The sequence below is a fragment of the Leuresthes tenuis genome, unplaced genomic scaffold, assembly GCF_036924035.1.
Source record: "Leuresthes tenuis unplaced genomic scaffold, fLeuTen1.0.hap1 SCAF_21, whole genome shotgun sequence".
Classification (NCBI taxonomy): domain Eukaryota; kingdom Metazoa; phylum Chordata; class Actinopteri; order Atheriniformes; family Atherinopsidae; genus Leuresthes; species Leuresthes tenuis.
The window spans coordinates 7,695,840-7,712,697 of NW_027325375.1; the positions used below are offsets into that span (position 1 = coordinate 7,695,840).

Sequence of the window (16,858 nt, forward strand, 5' to 3'; positions counted from 1 at the left end):
GCTAATGTGACATTAACGTGATCATTTTACTAAGGTCCGTTAACTGTTTGTTGTCAGGAGACATTATGTAAAGTTGTTTTGATTGTTAAGTTTTAAAACATTACCAAAATACTACTGCTACTACTACGATGCTACTGCTTTTACTGTTACCATTACTTAAATGCTGTTTTACTTCTCCTTAGCCTAATAGGATAATTGCCTAAGTCTAAGGCATTCAAATACGACTGACTGAGGCAATTAGGCTAACGTTCTGCTACTGCTATAGCTACTACTACTACTACAACAATAATAATAATAACATTTTAATTAATTTATAATTAATTGCATTGTATTTAGAGGCGCCTTTCAAAGTACTCAATGTCATCTTACAAGACAGATAAAACGACAATAGAACATTAACAATAAAAATATGAATAAATTTTATTCATTGATTTAATAGGGACTAAACTTAATACATATATTGAGCCAGATTTGGCTGCAAGCTCCTGCTGGCGGTGGCTGTTCCTGCTGGGTTGGCTGCTGCTGTTCGTGGAGGCTGGTGGTGTCTGCTGCTCGCAGAGGCTGCTGCTGATGGTGGCTGCTGCTAGTGGTGACTGCTCGCTGGTGTCTCATTGATGGCTGCAGGAAGATATTGGTGGTTGCTGGAGGTTGAGCAGGAATGGAGAGGCCAAATACATCCATGGCAATAACTAAAGTATTTGGTAGTGGCCTAGATATTATGGCCTTTGGTGCAGGAGGTTGAGCCTTCTTGGCCTTCTTGTTCTGACTCTTGCTGCCAAGGTAACCTTTACTCTAGTCTTCTCTCCTTTCAGCCCTGATGCACTTTGCCGCAATCCTTAACCTCAGCCTGACATATTTGCAGACTATCTTTCTCTTCACATCATGGCATGATGGAAGGCTGCTCTCCAGAAGCATGGCCTCCTCTTCCAGCTGTTCCACCGCATTGGTGCACTCCATGAGAGACTCATCTGTCCTTGAACGGAACAGCTGCTCCACATGCTGGACGACAGTGAAGACCTCGTCAGATGGCCGATAAAGTGCACCCGGTTTGAATTCCTTCAACTGCAACAGAACAACATGCTCATGTGCATCATCTGCATTTTGCACAAGTGCATGCTTGCATGTCTCGCAGTGTGAGTACCTGAAAACACACTTCACGGTGTATACGGCCAGATGATACAGAACACAGGAATCTGTTTTTGTGAAGGTGGGTGGTGATGTCAGGTCGACCAGCTGCTCCACTCTCAGACCCTCAGGACTTCTGGAATTGGTTTTGGTCTCCAGGAAGTCTGCTAGGTGGTCACAGTTGTCCTCCAGGTAACTGCCTGTATGCACTGTGGACATGAGACACACTCAACCATATTTAGCTGGGTCTTCCTCTTGTCTTTCCTTCAACATGTCCAGCATCATCATGTTAAGGCCAGGCTTGGCATCCACGACCTCATCCACTTTGTTAAGAAAGAAAAGCAGCCATTTAATATGGCTGCCGTGATCAGGATGGTGGTTGAAAAGAAATGGTTGAAACTTCCACATCCCTTTCTCTGTTTTTTTAATTTTTTTTTTTTTTTACTAGGCAATACTTGGTTTCTTTCATAATATTGCCTAGGGCGGAGCCAAGCCCTTCTGTGTTGCTAGGCGACATCATGAAGGAACTTTATGATGTCACTCAAATGTAATACATACATCACAACATGCATCACAACATGCATCACAATATACATCAGAACATGCATCACAATATACATCAGAACATGCATCAGAACATACATCAGAACATACATCAGAACATTCTATAGTTCAGTTCACTAATATCTCAGAACTTTTGTGAAGACTAACTCTACGCGTGTTGAATCTATACCTGGAACTTCATAAAAATCACAATGAACAAAGATTTTGTGCAGAAGACAAAGAAAGCCCTCAAGAAAGATCAAAGTAAGGGAGAAATTCATGCAACAACTTGAAATTACTCATTTTGGTTATATATATGAATCATTCAGTTTGTGCCTTAAGCTACACTTCTAGGTTTGTAATGCAGAAACTTCCAAACTTATTTTTAGGATAAACATTTTTTTCTTTTTAAAAGTATAACTTGGAAATTTTAACAATTTGTTTAAAATTCAGGCTAGTTGGTATTCTTGGGTTATACTAAAAGTGATTTTCAAACAATAGATCTGTAATGACTTTTATTTTTCCAAAATTTGGTTTTAATACTAATTAAAATACTGTGGTTACCAAACAGTTACAACTGTTTTTGCAAATTAAGAAGTTTCTGTATTACACTCCCTGTTTTCCTCAGATCATCATCACTGGTTTTGTGTCTGTAATCTGAATCTTTTTTGGGGAGTGATAAAGAATTATTTGATAAATTAATAACAAAATGACAACTTTTTTTTATTGTTATTTGTAGAAGTTGACAGTAGCATGACACGTTCAGTGAAGGATGGCCGGACAAAGGCAACCAAAAGAAAAGCCAGTCCTGACCAGCAGTTGACCAATAAAAGAACCAGGGTCTCTGAGGTGGCAGGACCTTCTACAAGCTGTCAGGACGAGGTCAGGACAGTGAAAAGAGGAAAGAGGAAGGTTACAGAAGATGGAGAGGCACCCTCAAGAAACCCAAAGAGAAGGAGGGGACTCCTGGATGTCGTGTTAAATCAAGAGTCAGCCTCCTCCTCAGTGGAAAGTGGTAGGCTGGTGCATTCTGTGAAATTACAGCTGCATAATTAACTTACATTTTAGCTGTAGTGGTTGAATATCATAATGTCCTTTAACTTTGTCACACTGATCTAAACACACATTTTCAATCAAATTACAAACATGTGAGTGTCATCATGCTAATGTTTCAATGTGTTATTGTCATTTATAGGATCCAGTAGCAACAATTTAGATGGTTGTACATCTGATGGGGACATAAGGAGGGCTAATAGAAAGAGGAAGGCCTTACCTGCTGAGGAAACACAGAGTAGGAAGAGAACGAAGAAAACTGAGACCATACAGGACCAAATAGATGCCCAACGAGGTCAGTCATTAATAAAAAAATGTAACATTTAGCTTCAAGTGCGTTATATTTAATATAAGTATTTATATTAGGTATTACCTATTACCTAGGCGATATATACATATATATATGTTTGTTTTTTTAAATATATATATAGAGAATTTATAGAGGTAACCTGTGTAAATTATCATTGAAATTCTTCTGATGTACTGTCAAACTAAAATGATGTTTATGTTTTATTTTAGCTGAATTTGAGGAGAAATATGAGGAGAAAAATCAGCTCGGCGAAGGAGGCTGTGGATCTGTGTTTGCAGGCTGTCGGAGAGAAGATCATTTACCCGTATGTATTAGACACACATTGTCATATTCAAGACACTCACTGTATGATGTGACTAACCAAAGTCTCGTTTGTATCTTGCAGGTAGCCATCAAACACATTCCAAAGGACAAAGTGTTCTGCAAACATAAAGTAAGTTAGCAACGGCAGTAACTTCTTCTTTTGTCAGCACTATCACTGGGTTATAGATAAACTGTGGTTTTCCCTGCCTAACACTTTCTTTGTTGCTGTGATGTTTCAGGACAAGAATGGGAGGCAGATTTCAGTGGAGGTGGCTGTCATGCTGAAGCTGGAAGGTAGCACTGCCAGTTCAGTGGGGCACTCAGCACCTGTGTCCCTGCTGGACTGGTATGATCTACAGCAGGAGCTGATTCTTGTGCTGGAGAGACCAATGCCTGCCGAGGACCTCGCTCACTACATCGAAGAGCATGGAGGCTCCCTCCAGGAAGATGAGGCCAAAGTAAGCTGATGGAAAATATTTGCAATCTTTGTGAATGTCATTCTTTGAGAGACATCGTCACACTTTCTGCTTTTTTTATTTAAATGATTTCATAATGGTTATCAAAATAATTTAAAGCCATAAAAAATGTCACACCATCCTCTCTTCTTAAATATCTAACCTGTTTTTTTTCCCTCTTTCAGATTATAATACAACAGTTGGTTGATGCAGCAGTCCACCTGAAACAAAACAGCATCTTCCACAGAGACATCAAAGTTGAAAACATCCTGATTGAGACCGGCTCAGATGTCCCACGACTTCGTCTCATAGACTTTGGAATGAGCTGCATCAACAAAAAGACATCTATATATCGGACTTTTTATGGTATGTTATTACTTCAGATTTTGCTCTTCTCCAATCAGTGATTTAAAAACCAAAGCCACTCCTCCTCTAACATTTATTCTTATGTCTTTATCCTCAAGGTACCAGTGCTCATGTCCCTCCAGAGTGGCTGAACTCCTGTACATACAGTGCTGGACCTACAACAGTGTGGCAGGTAGGAGTGGTGCTGTTTGAAATGCTCCACAACAAAGATTTCAGGTCCACTAACTTCATCAGGAAGAGACTAAAGATTAGCAGTACGCTGTCTCAAGGTAAAACAAACACCCATACACACATCTGTCATTAAGAAAAGATAATCTGTTTCAGTTCACATTCTGATAGACCACTGCAGACCTAACAATGTTTGTTCTTTTTCTTCACATCCTCCAGATTGCCTGGATTTCTTGGAGCAGTGTTTGATTAAAGTTCCCAAGCAGCGCCCCACGCTGGAGCAGCTTCTGAATCACACTTGGTTCACGTGAGACAGAAACAACACACACACTGTTAATCAAAACAAATGACATTTTATTGAAAGTTTGATTCATGTTTAAATTTAAACCTAAATCTTTATGTCTGAATTTAACAGGAATAAATATACATTATAAATATGTCACATTCTCTGTGATGTGAGGATGTAAGGATAGGATAGAATACAATATATTAGAATACAATAGAATAGAACATAACACAATACAATACAACAGAATACAAGATGATATAATACAATTCAATAGAATAGAACATAACGCAACACAATACAATACAATAGAACACAATAGAATAGAATAGAATCCTTCTGTATTAGTTCTTCAACAGGTACATCTACAGTGTTGCAGAAGACAACCAGAAGAGGAACAGAACAATTATAAAATTTGTTTTTTTTAAATTATCAGTGTTCACTTCTCTGAGAGGAAGTGTTCACTGATGACTGAATGATCTCAGATGTGCAAAAATGAATTGTCCTAAATATTGCAAAAATAAAATCCATTTTTAGACACAATTTTCAAAGAAAGTGAATGTTTATTTAATATTCTGACATTTGAATATTAGTTCAAGTAGTTTCACATTTATATTAGCCCTATATAACTGAGTTCAGAAATATCTACTCTGTCATCTGGCCTGCTTGTGCTACTCCCGGGGGGGGGTGTTTCCTCTCCCCGCTGCTCGCGACTTCACCCACCTGTGGGCACGTCACGACTCCCGGGGCACTTGGCCAGGGGCGCTGGGGCAGGTGCTGGCCCACTGTGTGGCTGTCTGGGGCGCTTGGCCCTCTCAGGTATTGGGTGGGGCCTCTGCCAGGAGGTATGTATCACTGATGACTGAATGATCTCAAATGTGAAAAAATTAATTGCGCTAAATATTACAAAAATAAAATCCATTTTTAGACACAATTTTCAAATCACTCAATGTCATCTTACAAGACACAGATAAAATGACAATAGAACATTAACAATAAAAATATGAATTCATTTTATTCATTGATTTAATAGGGACTAAACTTAATACATACATTGAGCCAGATTTGGCTGCAAGCTCCTGCTGGCGGTGGCTGTTCCTGCTGGTGGTGTCTGCTGCTGGTGGTGTCTGCTGCTGGTGGTGTCTGCTGCTGGTGGTGTCTGCTGCTGGTGGTGTCTGCTGCTGGTGGTGTCTGCTGCTGGTGGTGTCTGCTGCTGCTCGCAGAGGCTGCTGCTGCTCGCAGAGGCTGCTGCTGCTACCATTGGAAGCTACTAGTGGTGATTGCTCGCTGGTGTCTCACTGATGGCTGCAGGAAGATGCTGGTGGTTGCTGGAGGTTGAGCAGGAATGGAGAGGCCAATTACATCCATGGCAATAACTAAAGTATTTGGTAGTGGCCTAGATATTATGGCCTTTGGTGCAGGAGGTGAAGCCTTCTTGGTCTTCTTGTTCTGACTCTTGCTGCCAAGGTAACCTTTACTCTAGTCTTCTCTCCTTTCAGCCCTGATGCACTTTGCCGCAATCCTTAACCTCAGCCTGACATATTTGCAGACTATCTTTCTCTTCACATCATGGCATGATGGAAGGCTGCTCTCCAGAAGCATGGCCTCCTCTTCCAGCTGTTCCACTGCATTGGTGCACTCCATCTGTCCTGAACGGAACAGCTGCTCCACATGCTGGACGACAGTGAAGACCTCGTCAGATGGCCGATAAAGTGCAGCCGGTTTGAATTCCTTCAACTGCAGCAGAACAACATGCTCATGTGCATCATCTGCATTTTGCACAAGTGCATGCTTGCATGTCTCGCAGTGTGAGCAGCTAAAGACACACTTCACGATGTATCCGGCCAGATGATACAGAACACAGGAATCTGTTTTTGTGAAGGTGGGTGGTGATGTCAGGTCGACCAGCTGCTCCACTCTCAGACCTTCAGGACTTCTGGAATTGGTTTTGGTCTCCAGGAAGTCTGCTAGGTGGTCACAGTTGTCCTCCAGGTAACTGCCTGTATGCACTGTGGACATGAGACACACTCAACCATATTTAGCTGGGTCTTCCTCTTGTCTTTCCTTCAACATGTCCAGCATCATCATGTTAAGGCCAGGCTTGGCATCCACGACCTCATCCACTTTGTTAAGAAAGAAAAGCAGCCATTTAATATGGCTGCCGTGATCAGGATGGTGGTTGAAAAGAAATGGTTGAAACTTCCACATCCCTTTCTCTGTTTTTTTAATTTTTTTTTTTTTTTACTAGGCAATACTTGGTTTCTTTCATAATATTGCCTAGGGCGGAGCCAAACCCTTCTGTGTTGCTAGGCGACATCATGAAGGAACTTTATGATGTCACTCAAATGTAATACATACATCACAACATGCATCACAACATGCATCACAACATGCATCACAACATGCATCACAACATGCATCACAATATACATCAGAACATACATCAGAACATACATCAGAACATACATCAGAACATTCTATAGTTCAGTTCACTAATATCTCAGAACGTTTGTGAAGACTAACTCTACGCGTGTTGAATCTATACCTGGAACTTCATAAAAATCACAATGAACAAAGATTTTGTGCAGAAGACAAAGAAAGCCCTCAAGAAAGATCAAAGTAAGGGAGAAATTCATGCAACAACTTGAAATTACTCATTTTGGTTATATATATGAATCATTCAGTTTGTGCCTTAAGCTACACTTCTGGGTTTGTAATGCAGAAACTTCCAAACTTATTTTTAGGATAAACATTTTTTTCTTTTTAAAAGTATAACTTGGAAATTTTAACAATTTGTTTAAAATTCAGGCTAGTTGGTATTCTTGGGTTATACTAAAAGTGATTTTCAAACAATAGATCTGTAATGACTTTTATTTTTCCTAAATTTGGTTTTAATACTAATTAAAATACTGTGGTTACCAAACAGTTACAACTGTTTTTGCAAATTAAGAAGTTTCTGTATTACACTCCCTGTTTTCCTCAGATCATCATCACTGGTTATGTGTCTGTAATCTGAATCTTTTTTGGGGAGTGATAAAGAATTATTTGATAAATTAATAACAAAATGACAACTTTTTTTTATTGTTATTTGTAGAAGTTGACAGTAGCATGACACGTTCAGTGAAGGATGGCCGGACAAAGGCAACCAAAAGAAAAGCCAGTCCTGACCAGCAGTTGACCAATAAAAGAACCAGGGTCTCTGAGGTGGCAGGACCTTCTACAAGCTGTCAGGACGAGGTCAGGACAGTGAAAAGAGGAAAGAGGAAGGTTACAGAAGATGGAGAGGCACCCTCAAGAAACCCAAAGAGAAGGAGGGGACTCCTGGATGTCGTGTTAAATCAAGAGTCAGCCTCCTCCTCAGTGGAAAGTGGTAGGCTGGTGCATTCTGTGAAATTACAGCTGCATAATTAACTTACATTTTAGCTGTAGTGGTTGAATATCATAATGTCCTTTAACTTTGTCACACTGATCTAAACACACATTTTCAATCAAATTACAAACATGTGAGTGTCATCATGCTAATGTTTCAATGTGTTATTGTCATTTATAGGATCCAGTAGCAACAATGTAGATGGTTGTACATCTGATGGGGACATAAGGAGGGGTAATAGAAAGAGGAAGGCCTTACCTGCTGAGGAAACACAGAGTAGGAAGAGAACGAAGAAAACTGAGACCATACAGGACCAAATAGATGCCCAACGAGGTCAGTCATTAATAAAAAAATGTAACATTTAGCTTCAAGTGCGTTATATTTAATATAAGTATTTATATTAGGTATTACCTAGGCGATATATATATATATATATGTTTGTTTTTTTAAATATATATATAAAGAATTTATAGAGGTAACCTGTGTAAATTATCATTGAAATTCTTCTGATGTACTGTCAAACTAAAATGATGTTTATGTTTTATTTTAGCTGAATTTGAGGAGAAATATGAGGAGAAAAATCAGCTCGGCGAAGGAGGCTGTGGATCTGTGTTTGCAGGCTGTCGGAGAGAAGATCATTTACCCGTATGTATTAGACACACATTGTCATATTCAAGACACTCACCGTATGATGTGACTAACCAAAGTCTCGTTTGTATCTTGCAGGTAGCCATCAAACACATTCCAAAGGACAAAGTGTTCTGCAAACATAAAGTAAGTTAGCAACGGCAGTAACTTCTGCTTTTATCAGCACTATCACTGGATTATAGATAAACTGTGGTTTTCCCTGCCTAACACTTTCTTTGTTGCTGTGATGTTTCAGGACAAGAATGGGAGGCAGATTTCAGTGGAGGTGGCTGTCATGCTGAAGCTGGAAGGTAGCACTGCCAGTTCAGTGGGGCACTCAGCACCTGTGTCCCTGCTGGACTGGTATGATCTACAGCAGGAACTGATTCTTGTGCTGGAGAGACCAATGCCTGCCGAGGACCTCGCTCACTACATCGAAGAGCATGGAGGCTCCCTCCAGGAAGATGAGGCCAAAGTAAGCTGATGGAAAATATTTGCAATCTTTGTGAATGTCATTCTTTGAGAGACATCGTCACACTTTCTGCTTTTTTTATTTAAATGATTTCATAATGGTTATCAAAATAATTTAAAGCCATAAAAAATGTCACACCATCCTCTCTGCTTAAATATCTAACCTTTTTTTTTTCCTCTTTCAGATTATAATACAACAGTTGGTTGATGCAGCAGTCCACCTGAAACAAAACAGCATCTTCCACAGAGACATCAAAATTGAAAACATCCTGATTGAGACCGGCTCAGATGTCCCACGACTTCGTCTCATAGACTTTGGAATGAGCTGCATCAACAAAAAGACATCTATATATCGGACTTTTTATGGTATGTTATTACTTCAGATTTTGCTCTTCTCCAATCAGTGATTTAAAAACCAAAGCCACTCGTCCTCTAACATTTATTCTCATGTCTTTATCCTCAAGGTACCAGTGCTCATGTCCCTCCAGAGTGGCTGAACTCCTGTACATACAGTGCTGGACCTACAACAGTGTGGCAGGTAGGAGTGGTGCTGTTTGAAATGCTCCACAACAAAGATTTCAGGTCCACTAACTTCATCAGGAAGAGACTAAAGATTAGCAGTACGCTGTCTCAAGGTAAAACAAACACCCATAAACACATCTGTCATTAAGAAAAGATAATCTGTTTCAGTTCACATTCTGATAGACCACTGCAGACCTAACAATGTTTGTTCTTTTTCTTCACATCCTCCAGATTGCCTGGATTTCTTGGAGCAGTGTTTGATTAAAGTTCCCAAGCAGCGCCCCACGCTGGAGCAGCTTCTGAATCACACTTGGTTCACGTGAGACAGAAACAACACACACACTGTTAATCAAAACAAATGACATTTTATTGAAAGTTTGATTCATGTTTAAATTTAAACCTAAATCTTTATGTCTGAATTTAACAGGAATAAATATACATTATAAATATGTCACATTCTCTGTGATGTGAGGATGTAAGGATAGGATAGAATACAATATATTAGAATACAATAGAATAGAACATAACACAATACAATACAACAGAATACAAGATGATATAATACAATTCAATAGAATAGAACATAACGCAACACAATACAATACAATAGAACACAATAGAATAGAATAGAATCCTTCTGTATTAGTTCTTCAACAGGTACATCTACAGTGTTGCAGAAGACAACCAGAAGAGGAACAGAACAATTATAAAATTTGTTTTTTTTTAATTATCAGTGTTCACTTCTCTGAGAGGAAGTGTTCACTGATGACTGAATGATCTCAGATGTGCAAAAATGAATTGTCCTAAATATTGCAAAAATAAAATCCATTTTTAGACACAATTTTCAAAGAAAGTGAATGTTTATTTAATATTCTGACATTTGAATATTAGTTCAAGTAGTTTCACATTTATATTAGCCCTATATAACTGAGTTCAGAAATATCTACTCTGTCATCTGGCCTGCTTGTGCTACTCCCGGGGGGGGGTGTTTCCTCTCCCCACTGCTCGCGACTTCACCCACCTGTGGGCACGTCACGACTCCCGGGGCACTCCTGGGGCAGGTGCTGGCCCACTGTGTGGCTGTTAGGGGCGCTTGGCCCTCTCAGGTATTGGGTGGGGCCTCTGCCAGGAGGTATGTATCACTGATGACTGAATGATCTCAAATGTGAAAAAATGAATTGCGCTAAATATTACAAAAATAAAATCCATTTTTAGACACAATTTTCAAAGCACTCAATGGCATCTTACAAGACACAGATAAAATGACAATAGAACATTAACAATAAAAATATGAATTCATTTTATTCATTGATTTAATAGGGACTAAACTTAATACATATATTGAGCCAGATTTGGCTGCAAGCTCCTGCTGGCGGTGGCTGTTCCTGCTGGTGGTGTCTGCTGCTGGTGGTGTCTGCTGCTGGTGGTGTCTGCTGCTGCTGGTGGTGTCTGCTGCTGCTGGTGGTGTCTGCTGCTGCTCGCAGAGGCTGCTGCTGGTGGTGTCTGCTGCTGGTGGTGTCTGCTGCTGCTGGTGGTGTCTGCTGCTGCTCGCAGAGGCTGCTGCTGCTACCATTGGAAGCTACTAGTGGTGACTGCTCGCTGGTGTCTCACTGATGGCTGCAGGAAGATGCTGGTGGTTGCTGGAGGTTGAGCAGGAATGGAGAGGCCAAATACATCCATGGCAATAACTAAAGTATTTGGTAGTGGCCTAGATATTATGGCCTTTGGTGCAGGAGGTTAAGCCTTCTTGGTCTTCTTGTTCTGACTCTTGCTGCCAAGGTAACCTTTACTCTAGTCTTCTCTCCTTTCAGCCCTGATGCACTTTGCCGCAATCCTTAACCTCAGCCTGACATATTTGCAGACTATCTTTCTCTTCACATCATGGCATGATGGAAGGCTGCTCTCCAGAAGCATGGCCTCCTCTTCCAGCTGTTCCACTGCATTGGTGCACTCCATCTGTCCTGAACGGAACAGCTGCTCCACATGCTGGACGACAGTGAAGACCTCGTCAGATGGCCGATAAAGTGCAGCCGGTTTGAATTCCTTCAACTGCAGCAGAACAACATGCTCATGTGCATCATCTGCATTTTGCACAAGTACATGCTTGCATGTCTCGCAGTGTGAGCAGCTAAAGACACACTTCACGATGTATCCGGCCAGATGATACAGAACACAGGAATCTGTTTTTGTGAAGGTGGTTGGTGATGTCAGGTCGACCAGCTGCTCCACTCTCAGACCTTCAGGACTTCTGGAATTGGTTTTGGTTTCCAGGAAGTCTGCTAGGTGGTCACAGTTGTCCTCCAGGTAACTGCCTGTATGCACTGTGGACATGAGACACACTCAACCATATTTAGCTGGGTCTTCCTCTTGTCTTTCCTTCATCATGTCCAGCATCATCATGTTAAGGCCAGGCTTGGCATCCACGACCTCATCCACTTTGTTAAGAAAGAAAAGCAGCCATTTAATATAGCTGCCGTGATCAGGATGGTGGTTGAAAAGAAATGGTTGAAACTTCCACATCCCTTTCTCTGTTTTTTTAATTTTTTTTTTTTTTACTAGGCAATACTTGGTTTCTTTCATAATATTGCCTAGGGCGGAGCCAAGCCCTTCTGTGTTGCTAGGCGACATCATGAAGGAACTTTATGATGTCACTCAAATGTAATACATACATCACAACATGCATCACAACATGCATCACAACATGCATCACAACATGCATCACAACATGCATCACAATATACATCAGAACATACATCAGAACATACATCAGAACATACATCAGAACATTCTATAGTTCAGTTCACTAATATCTCAGAACGTTTGTGAAGACTAACTCTACGCGTGTTGAATCTATACCTGGAACTTCATAAAAATCACAATGAACAAAGATTTTGTGCAGAAGACAAAGAAAGCCCTCAAGAAAGATCAAAGTAAGGGAGAAATTCATGCAACAACTTGAAATTACTCATTTTGGTTATATATATGAATCATTCAGTTTGTGCCTTAAGCTACACTTCTGGGTTTGTAATGCAGAAACTTCCAAACTTATTTTTAGGATAAACATTTTTTTCTTTTTAAAAGTATAACTTGGAAATTTTAACAATTTGTTTAAAATTCAGGCTAGTTGGTATTCTTGGGTTATACTAAAAGTGATTTTCAAACAATAGATCTGTAATGACTTTTATTTTTCCTAAATTTGGTTTTAATACTAATTAAAATACTGTGGTTACCAAACAGTTACAACTGTTTTTGCAAATTAAGAAGTTTCTGTATTACACTCCCTGTTTTCCTCAGATCATCATCACTGGTTATGTGTCTGTAATCTGAATCTTTTTTGGGGAGTGATAAAGAATTATTTGATAAATTAATAACAAAATGACAACTTTTTTTTATTGTTATTTGTAGAAGTTGACAGTAGCATGACACGTTCAGTGAAGGATGGCCGGACAAAGGCAACCAAAAGAAAAGCCAGTCCTGACCAGCAGTTGACCAATAAAAGAACCAGGGTCTCTGAGGTGGCAGGACCTTCAACAAGCAGTCAGGACGAGGTCAGGACAGTGAAAAGAGGAAAGAGGAAGGTTACAGAAGATGGAGAGGCACCCTCAAGAAACCCAAAGAGAAGGAGGGGACTCCTGGATGTCGTGTTAAATCAAGAGTCAGCCTCCTCCTCAGTGGAAAGTGGTAGGCTGGTGCATTCTGTGAAATTACAGCTGCATAATTAACTTACATTTTAGCTGTAGTGGTTGAATATTATAATGTCCTTTAACTTTGTCACACTGATCTAAACACACATTTTCAATCAAATTACAAACATGTGAGTGTCATCATGCTAATGTTTCAATGTGTTATTGTCATTTATAGGATCCAGTAGCAACAATGTAGATGGTTGTACATCTGATGGGGACATAAGGAGGGGTAATAGAAAGAGGAAGGCCTTACCTGCTGAGGAAACACAGAGTAGGAAGAGAACGAAGAAAACTGAGACCATAAAGGACCAAATAGATGCCCAACGAGGTCAGTCATTAATAAAAAAATGTAACATTTAGCTTCAAGTGCGTTATATTTAATATAAGTATTTATATTAGGTATTACCTATTATCTAGGCGATATATATATATATATATATGTTTGTTTTTTTAAATATATATATAGAGAATTTATAGAGGTAACCTGTGTAAATTATCATTGAAATTCTTCTGATGTACTGTCAAACTAAAATGATGTTTATGTTTTATTTTAGCTGAATTTGAGGAGAAATATGAGGAGAAAAATCAGCTCGGCGAAGGAGGCTGTGGATCTGTGTTTGCAGGCTGTCGGAGAGCAGATAATTTACCCGTATGTATTAGACACACATTGTCATATTCAAGACACTCACCGTATGATGTGACTAACCAAAGTCTTGTTTGTATCTTGCAGGTAGCCATCAAACACATTCCTAAAGACAAAGTGTTCTGCAAACATAAAGTAAGTTAGCAATGGCAGTAACTTCTGCTTTTATCAGCACTATCACTGGATTATAGATAAACTGTGGTTTTCCCTGCCTAACACTTTCTTTGTTGCTGTGATGTTTCAGGACAAGAATGGGAGGCAGATTTCAGTGGAGGTGGCTGTCATGCTGAAGCTGGAAAGTAGCACTGCCAGTTCAGTGGGGCACTCAGCACCTGTGTCCCTGCTGGACTGGTATGATCTACAGCAGGAGCTGATTCTTGTGCTGGAGAGACCAATGCCTGCCGAGGACCTCGCTCACTACATCGAAGAGCATGGAGGCTCCCTCCAGGAAGATGAGGCCAAAGTAAGCTGATGGAAAATATTTGCAATCTTTGTGAATGTCATTCTTTGAGAGACATCGTCACACTTTCTGCTTTTTTTATTTAAATGATTTCATAATGGTTATCAAAATAATTTAAAGCCATAAAAAATGTCACACCATCCTCTCTGCTTAAATATCTAACCTGTTTTTTTCCTCTTTCAGATTATAATACAACAGTTGGTTGATGCAGCAGTCCACCTGAAACAAAACAGCATCTTCCACAGAGACATCAAAATTGAAAACATCCTGATTGAGACCGGCTCAGATGTCCCACGACTTCGTCTCATAGACTTTGGAATGAGCTGCATCAACAAAAAGACATCTATATATCGGACTTTTTATGGTATGTTATTACTTCAGATTTTGCTCTTCTCCAATCAGTGATTTAAAAACCAAAGCCACTCCTCCTCTAACATTTATTCTTATGTCTTTATCCTCAAGGTACCAGTGCTCATGTCCCTCCAGAGTGGCTGAACTCCTGTACATACAGTGCTGGACCTACAACAGTGTGGCAGGTAGGAGTGGTGCTGTTTGAAATGCTCCACAACAAAGATTTCAGGTCCACTAACTTCATCAGGAAGAGACTAAAGATTAGCAGTACGCTGTCTCAAGGTAAAACAAACACCCATAAACACATCTGTCATTAAGAAAAGATAATCTGTTTCAGTTCACATTCTGATAGACCACTGCAGACCTAACAATGTTTGTTCTTTTTCTTCACATCCTCCAGATTGCCTGGATTTCTTGGAGCAGTGTTTGATTAAAGTTCCCAAGCAGCGCCCCACGCTGGAGCAGCTTCTGAATCACACTTGGTTCACGTGAGACAGAAACAACACACACACTGTTAATCAAAACAAATGACATTTTATTGAAAGTTTGATTCATGTTTAAATTTAAACCTAAATCTTTATGTCCGAATTTAACAGGAATAAATATACATTATAAATATGTCACATTCTCTGTGATGTGAGGATGTAAGGATAGGATAGAATACAATATATTAGAATACAATAGAATAGAACATAACACAATACAATACAACAGAATACAAGATGATATAATACAATTCAATAGAATAGAACATAACGCAACACAATACAATACAATAGAACACAATAGAATAGAATAGAATCCTTCTGTATTAGTTCTTCAACAGGTACATCTACAGTGTTGCAGAAGACAACCAGAAGAGGAACAGAACAATTATAAAATTTGTTTTTTTTTAATTATCAGTGTTCACTTCTCTGAGAGGAAGTGTTCACTGATGACTGAATGATCTCAGATGTGCAAAAATGAATTGTCCTAAATATTGCAAAAATAAAATCCATTTTTAGACACAATTTTCAAAGAAAGTGAATGTTTATTTAATATTCTGACATTTGAATATTAGTTCAAGTAGTTTCACATTTATATTAGCCCTATATAACTGAGTTCAGAAATATCTACTCTGTCATCTGGCCTGCTTGTGCTACTCCCGGGGGGGGGGTGTCTCCTCTCCCCGCTGCTCGCGACTTCACCCACCTGTGGGCACGTCACGACTCCCGGGGCACTCCTGGGGCAGGTGCTGGCCCACTGTGTGGCTGTCTGGGGCGCTTGGCCCTCTCAGGTATTGGGTGGGGCCTCTGCCAGGAGGTATGTATCACTGATGACTGAATGATCTCAAATGTGAAAAAATGAATTGCGCTAAATATTACAAAAATAAAATCCATTTTTAGACACAATTTTCAAAGAAAGTGAATGTTTATTTAATATTCTGACATTTGAATATTAGTTCAAGTAGTTTCACATTTATATTAGCCCTATATAACTGAGTTCAGAAATATCTACTCTGTCGGCCTTCAAACAAAACCTACATTAGAAGACACTAAAGTGCATAAAAGTGGAAAAACCCACAACAAATGAGTTACTATCCTTTTGGCACACGTCTGCTTAGTCACAGTAGGCTAATAATGTAAACAGAAGGCTCAGGTAAATCCCAATAAGTGTGTGCTTGCAGAAGATCCCCTCAACATACTTTGGTGAAACACTAGTTGCAAACCAATTCTTTTCTCGGGTGCGGAGCAGGGAGCAAGGAACTGGAAACTTGCACATCTGGAGTGACTCGCTCAAAACCTTGACATGACTGAACAGCCTTTAGTGTCAGATTATGCAGTGCTGTTTTGGATTTTGCATCTCAGATCACGTTTACATTGATCTAATATTGCTTTCCTGTCAACCCATGAATATAATAAGTAGGTATAGAAAACTAAGTATTTGATTATTTTGAAATAATAATAAACTAGTGTATATGTACTTGAAAAGAAATGTACGTATACCTGTGAACAAACAGGAAATTCATATGAGCAAGAAATGGATTACTGTGACTTTAAGACAGCATCATCACCAACCACCAGTAAAACAGAACCCTGAGTTGCTTAGCAACAGAGCCCTGTCAAACAAAAAATGCCCG

General features: G+C 39.6%; 2 protein-coding genes across 2 annotated transcripts; both read left to right on the forward strand.

Moving 5' to 3' along the window:
• The first annotated feature begins 2,421 nt into the window (after window positions 1-2,421).
• LOC140279272 (serine/threonine-protein kinase pim-1-like) lies at window positions 2,422-4,634 on the forward strand. The gene is made up of 8 exons (XM_072374399.1): window positions 2,422-2,683; window positions 2,864-3,016; window positions 3,241-3,335; window positions 3,417-3,464; window positions 3,574-3,792; window positions 3,975-4,155; window positions 4,254-4,424; window positions 4,543-4,634. The coding sequence occupies exons 1-8, from the start codon at window positions 2,422-2,424 to the stop codon at window positions 4,632-4,634; spliced, it is 1,221 nt and encodes a 406-aa protein (XP_072230500.1).
• An 8,384-nt stretch (window positions 4,635-13,018) lies between these two features.
• LOC140279273 (serine/threonine-protein kinase pim-1-like) lies at window positions 13,019-15,231 on the forward strand. Its single transcript, XM_072374400.1, has 8 exons — window positions 13,019-13,280; window positions 13,461-13,613; window positions 13,840-13,934; window positions 14,016-14,063; window positions 14,173-14,391; window positions 14,572-14,752; window positions 14,851-15,021; window positions 15,140-15,231. The coding sequence occupies exons 1-8, from the start codon at window positions 13,019-13,021 to the stop codon at window positions 15,229-15,231; spliced, it is 1,221 nt and encodes a 406-aa protein (XP_072230501.1).
• Window positions 15,232-16,858: the final 1,627 nt, after the last annotated feature.